Source organism: Monodon monoceros, unplaced genomic scaffold (genome assembly GCF_005190385.1).
Source record: "Monodon monoceros isolate NGI ecotype Baffin Bay Population unplaced genomic scaffold, NGI_Narwhal_1 Super_Scaffold_12, whole genome shotgun sequence".
Lineage (NCBI taxonomy): Eukaryota > Metazoa > Chordata > Mammalia > Artiodactyla > Monodontidae > Monodon > Monodon monoceros.
This window is the reverse complement of record NW_021703768.1, coordinates 117,741,355-117,747,354: the sequence shown is the minus strand read 5'-3', so window position 1 is coordinate 117,747,354 and position 6,000 is coordinate 117,741,355. Positions and strand designations below refer to the sequence as shown.

At 39.4% G+C, this 6,000-nt stretch overlaps 2 protein-coding genes across 3 annotated transcripts in view; both read right to left on the bottom strand.

Moving 5' to 3' along the window:
- Nucleotides 1-1,327, bottom strand: part of LOC114891679 (protocadherin alpha-10-like) — an 11,190-nt gene extending 9,863 nt beyond the window's left edge. Inside the window, exon 1 of the mRNA XM_029215900.1 lies at nucleotides 8-1,327. Coding sequence (XP_029071733.1) covers nucleotides 8-1,327 — 1,320 coding nt within the window. The remainder of the gene's footprint in view (nucleotides 1-7) is intronic.
- The window catches only part of LOC114892331 (protocadherin alpha-C2), a 209,000-nt gene that overhangs the window by 156,119 nt on the left and 46,881 nt on the right, over nucleotides 1-6,000 (bottom strand). Inside the window, exon 2 of one of the 2 annotated variants that reach the window (XM_029217097.1) lies at nucleotides 5,845-5,977. The exons of the other annotated variant lie outside the window; for it this stretch is intronic. Within the exon in view, the coding sequence (XP_029072930.1) occupies nucleotides 5,845-5,977 (133 nt within the window). The remainder of the gene's footprint in view (nucleotides 1-5,844; nucleotides 5,978-6,000) is intronic. 2 annotated transcript variants of the gene reach the window in all.

Below are 6,000 nucleotides of genomic sequence, written 5' to 3'. Positions count from 1 at the left end.
CGGACACGCTGGCTGTGGCCGACAGGGAAGGCGAGCCCGCGTCCCGCGCTGTCACCACCACCTCATAGTTCTCCAAGCTCTCTCGGTCCAGGGCGCTGTCCAGCACTAGCGAATAGTAATTCTTGAAGGTGGACACCAGTTTGAAGGGGACATGAGGTGTTAATGTGCAGGTCACCTGCCCGTTGGCGCCAGAGTCACGGTCGGACACGCTGATTAAGGCGATGACGGTGCCCACGTGAGCGTCCTCTCGCACCGGAAGAGCCAAAGAAGTGACAACCACCTCAGGTGAATTATCGTTTTCATCCAGGATTTCCACTAGGACAGTGCAGTGACCAACCATAGGTGGGTTTCCTTTATCTGTAACATCTACATGAATTTCGTAAGTATTACTATCCTCAAAGTCAATAGCATCGTTTACTCTTATTTCTCCTGTGCTTTCATTCATTAGAAATTTCCTTCTTGTGCTGGGTGGGACCAAAGAGCTAAACGAATATATTATTTCCTTATTTATCCCTTCATCCACATCAGAAGCATTTAGCCAGATGACTAATGTTTGGTTCGCTGAATTTTCATACATCTTAACTTCATAAACGGATCGGTCAAATAGAGGTGCATTATCATTGGCGTCTAACACCAGGATCAGCAGAGTAACAAATCCCATCAGTTCGGGTTTGCCTCCATCAGTTGCCGTTAATAACAACTGAAGCTGAGGATTTTCTTCACGATCCAGCAGTTTTCGTAGAACAAGCACTGGCAATTTGCCTTTGTCCTTTTTGTTTATTATATCAAGAGTGAAAAAGTCATTTGGACTGAGTCTGTAAGTAAGCATTGCGTTCTCTCCGATATCCGCATCAGATGCACCTTCTAGAGGAAATCGAGAGTCAAGCAGTCGAGATTCGTAAATTGAGAGCTTTTGTTCTGAGACAGAGAAGACCGGCGGGTTGTCATTAATGTCCTTCACCTCCACCTCCACATGGAACACCTGCAGCGGCCGGTCCACGATCACCTCCAGGTGGATGCTGCACTCCGCGCTCCGCCCGCACAGCTCCTCCCGGTCGATCCGAGAATTCACAAACAAAATGCCATTCTGCAGATTTACCTCCAGAAGGTCCCCGCGGCCTTTGGACGCCACCCGGAACAGGCGCGGCACCAGCTCCTCCAGCTCCAGCCCCAGGTCCTGGGCGATGCGGCCCACGAAGGTGCCGTGTTTGGCTTCCTCCGGGAGCGAGTAATGGACCTGGCTGCTCCCTGTCTCGCAGGCTGCAATGAGCAGAAACGAGAGAAGCAGGCGCTGGGTTCTCTGCCTGATAGGTCTGTAGACCAACATCACAACTTTCTCCTGTTTTACAAATCAGTGACTCGGCGTCCAGAACACACCCACCGCTCCGATTTTTTCTATTCGATTTCTTGCATCCAATTTTATTGAAATGGCTGAGATCTCCGAATGTAGCTCTTTCCTAGTCCTTGAGAAACAGGATCATGCCTTTGTTCTGAAAAGCCATTTTGTGGAAGACAGCGACACCCGGTGGCTTAATGTGTAAGTACAATTCCATGAGTTTAACAACTCTTGTTCCTATCTTTTCATTCTATTTTCACATATTTGGGTCTCTATGGACTTTCAAAGACTCACATTACGTTTCTTTTATATATAATAATAATCATTGTCGATACGTAGTGCCGCATTTTTCTTGAGTGGAAAATCACAGAGAAGTAATTCCTTCCCTAACCATGATTGTCTTTAGCTGAATTTGAAAACACGCTTAATATTTGTATAATACTGAGTGTACTAGCATTTTGTTGGATAACAAATTTAAGTCTCTTCAACTTCTAAACCTTAATTCACTTCTCCTTGTCATTATTTTGATATTAAATAAACCTTATTTAGACACTAATCTCAAGCATCAGTTCTCTGTGAGGTATTTGCAACTTCTAAATGCCAATCATCACTAGAATGTAGAGAGATCACAGGCTTCAACATCAGAAATTCCTCTCCTCTGATTCCTAGTCTCCAACTTACTAGTGTGTGACTTGGGGAAAATAATTTAACCTATCTCCGTCTCAGTTTTCACTTTCATAACATTCATAACATATTAATAATAATATGGTGGTTGCATGAATTATGATATATTAAGTGCCTAGTATAATACCTCAAGGAGAGTGAGTGCTTCATAAATGGCAGTTGTTCTCAGGGCTCACTTTAGCCACATTAGTTTCATAATGCTCAAGACCAAAATTGGCTCTTTGGATAAAACGATTACCTATAGAACGGTGTCACCCTATAAAGCCTTTACATATTGCTGCTGCGCAGGCCGAGTGGTGTTCCTGTCTTTAAGAAGACAGAAAAGTGCTTTTATTGAGAAATTAGTTATACAGGGGAAGTTTCACTTTTTTATACACATCTTACATGGGCAAAAAGAATCTTAATTTTGATTCACAATAATTAAAAATTTATGATTTCCAATTTCAGAGACAACTAATTTCATCTTTGTTATATTTATGTTTTTCAAATACCCCAAATATACAGTTTTGGCATTATCTAATAATTTTATAAGTGTCAAAGTTTTTCATCACCTGCAGTAAAAAATACTTTCTCTCAAAATTCTTGGAATCAAATATTCAGTAACTGAAATTCTCCATTAATATATCTATGGTGGACTTCCTGGGTGGTCCAGTGGTTAAGACTCCACGCTTACAGTGAAGGGGGTTCGGGTTCAATCCCTGGTCGGGGGAACTAAGATCCTGTATGCCTCGCGGTGCAGGCAATAAAAGGCTACTGATAAAAGTTGAAGTTTCTCTTTTTCAAAAAAAAGGAAAACTGGGCTTCCCTGGTGGCGCAGCTGTTGAGAGTCCGCCTGCCGATGCAGGGGACACGGGTTCGTGCCCCGGTCCGGGAAGATTCCACATGCCGCGGAGCGGCTGGGCTGGTGAGCCATGGCCACTGAGTCTGCGCGTCCGGAGCCTGCGCGTCCGGAGCCTGTGCTCCGCAACGGGAGAGGCCACAACAGTGAGAGGCCCGCGTATCGAAAAAAAAAAAAAAAAAAAAGGAAAACTTACCGATGGGAGGTTTTGTCTTAACCAAAGGTTAATTTCTTACTTTAATTATTTTTTTAAAGAAGTTAATAATTTTGAACTCTGAAAAATAGAACATTTATAGAATAAATAAGAAAATTTACAGGAATGAGGGTCACTTGATTCATCGATGTATGTGTGCTTCTAACTTCTGTTTTTATACTTCTCTACTCCTTTAGAATGATTCTAGGGTCAAAGTCTCTTCATATTCTGATTTTAAGGGTTACATTTCTTATACAGCATGAATTAAAATGTAATGAGTTAATCTATCCACCCACAATAGCAATGTTCAGTGTAAGCTACTATCTGGAGTCTAAAAATAAGTTTATCATTGATTAATCATCTCAACACAAGGCAATGATATAAACTAAATTCCATTGCTGTTAATGAGCATTTTTAACCAGGTAATAACATAAATGTCCCAATACAAATCTCCAATAATGAATGAAAAGTAGTGTAGTTAAATTATATCCTGTCAAACAATAGGAATTTGCTTTGCCAAGCAACTCAATAGGGCTATAGCCTCTAAAACTTCAGTTGGATAAGAATCACCTGGAATGCTTGTTAAAATGCAAATTTGCCAATACCTCTTATTTCAGAAACTTGAGGTGGTATCTGGGAAGCAGAATGTTCAATAAGGACCCCAGATATTGCTAAAGCAGTTAGCATTGTCAGGCCTGAGGATAGGCTGACCATAAAAACCAGTTTGCCTGAAATATGCTCTATGTCTGTCTGTGGTCTTGTATACATTTGTATAGTGCCCCTTTCACTCTCAAAAGTGTCTGAGATTGAGTCATAACTTAGTTAGCCCTATCTAGAAACTACAGTTAACAGACTGGCATAGGGGAGCTTCATTATTGGTCTCATGATTCTGGCTTGAATTGAGCAATGAAGTGTCTTCCAAGCTCTCACCTCTCTATTTTGGACTTCCCAGCTGTTTTTAATCCTGAATTTCCTGAATCCCAGTGTGCTCATGCTTCCTGATGACCCAAAAGATAAATTCATTACTAAGATGTTCACTGGTCTTCTGAAAATTTGCATACAATGATAGCCCATATTCTGGGAGAGAATAAAGATTAGTATAAGGGACTATATTACCAATTATATCAATGCAGCCATCAATAATAAAGAGTAAAATGTTTAATTATAAAATATGTAGTAAGTACTTAATGAATAATACTAGTTCTAAGATACTAGAGGAGCGGTGGCAGTTTTTTGGGGGGGAAGCAAATGACACTTCTAGCATCCCTTAATACATATAACATAATCAAATACCTGGGCCCAAGTACAAGTGGCATATGGAACCTGAAAAAGTACAAGGACAGAGATATTTGAAGGTATAAGTCTGGATTTAAGGTGAGTTGTGCCAACAGACATAGGTTTTATGACAAGAGTTCAGAGAATATTCAAGTTTTGCAAGAAATAAAATGGGAAAAAAATAGATTGCTTTGTAGCATAAACCAAACGTGTCATTTGGAGAGAAACAAAGTACTGAAATATTTAAGTGATTTTTACTTGCATGTGCCTGGTTACATTGTGGCTCTATTCTCAGTCCACTCTGACTTGCTCTGTTGAATTTTCAATTAAGAAATGCCTTGTAAAATACCTGACATGATAAAAAATAAAATAAAACCCCTGAGTAGAAATATAAAACACATTACAAAAATGCAATGTAAGAATAAAGGAAGTTTTTAAGATATAAATTAGAAAACAAAACGAATGCTTGGACTAAAGATAGAGTGTGGAGAACCACCAATTTGAAACTTGCAAACCATAATCCAGGAAATGTAAGTTTAGCTTGTAGTGACTTTAAAGGTGCACAATCTCATCTCCAGATTTGTGTCTTTTGGAATACTGAGAGAAAAAGTAAATCCTCATGTAAACTGGTCAAGTTCCAGACAACAATTTCAAGAGAATTCAAAGTGTGAAATATGGGTATATCTTTAATGCCCCAGCATTATATTACTAAAAGAAAATTTCGATAAAAGGAGAAAGTCTTCTTCAGGAAAGAAAGTACCTTTCAGGGAGTATTTTCTTCAATATCAGATAAAACATGAATTTCAAAAAAACTTCTATGCGTAGAAAAGATTCTCAATCAACATTTTTTTATGAGCTACACTGTCAGACAATGGATAGAAACATATTTTGAACAAGTGGGAATAAGAGTTATATTTGAAACAATTATTGTCAACATTAAATTCCTAAAGTAAAGCAACTGTTTTCTAGGTATATTGGAAGTTGCTTATTGAAGTTACAGACACTAACTAGTGCTGACCGCCGTGTCTCCAGAAAGGTAGGAAACTATAAGTTGACAAGGGAAGAGTGACTGCATATTATCTGCTATGGGGTTGTTTAAAAACAATATAATTAGACTAAACTACCATGCTTACTTTAGAAATAAATTATCATTTGATAGAGTGGTGTTGCAGTTAATGTGTAATGACTAAATTTGTTTTCACCTAATAGTTTTCAGGTCGGTGGCAGCAATTAATCAGGAATTCAATATGACTCCCACAACAGGTTTTAAATAAAATGGATTCAGCTCTAATATAAATGTCTGTTCAGTGTATGGTTTATAATAATTCTCAACTAGAAGTCGAAGCAAAAGTCAGTTACAAAGTTAAGGTTCACTTTCCGGAAATAAAATTAAACATCCTGGCAGAACTAGAAAAACTTGGATAAAAATTATTTAAAAGTATCTTATAGGATAATTAAAATATTTTGCAAGACTAAATGAATACATACATAAAAAAACAAAATATTAGAGCAACCCACCTTCCCAGAGGAGTCCAAAGAAGCTTGTGGGTCTCCAGTTCCATCTACAGATCCAGGACACGGAGGTAGGCTGGGGCTGAAGGCCATGAGATCTGCCTTGGGCGGCCCCTCCCCAGAGCACACCCTCTGCCGCCTCTGCTGCGAGTAAGACCAGCT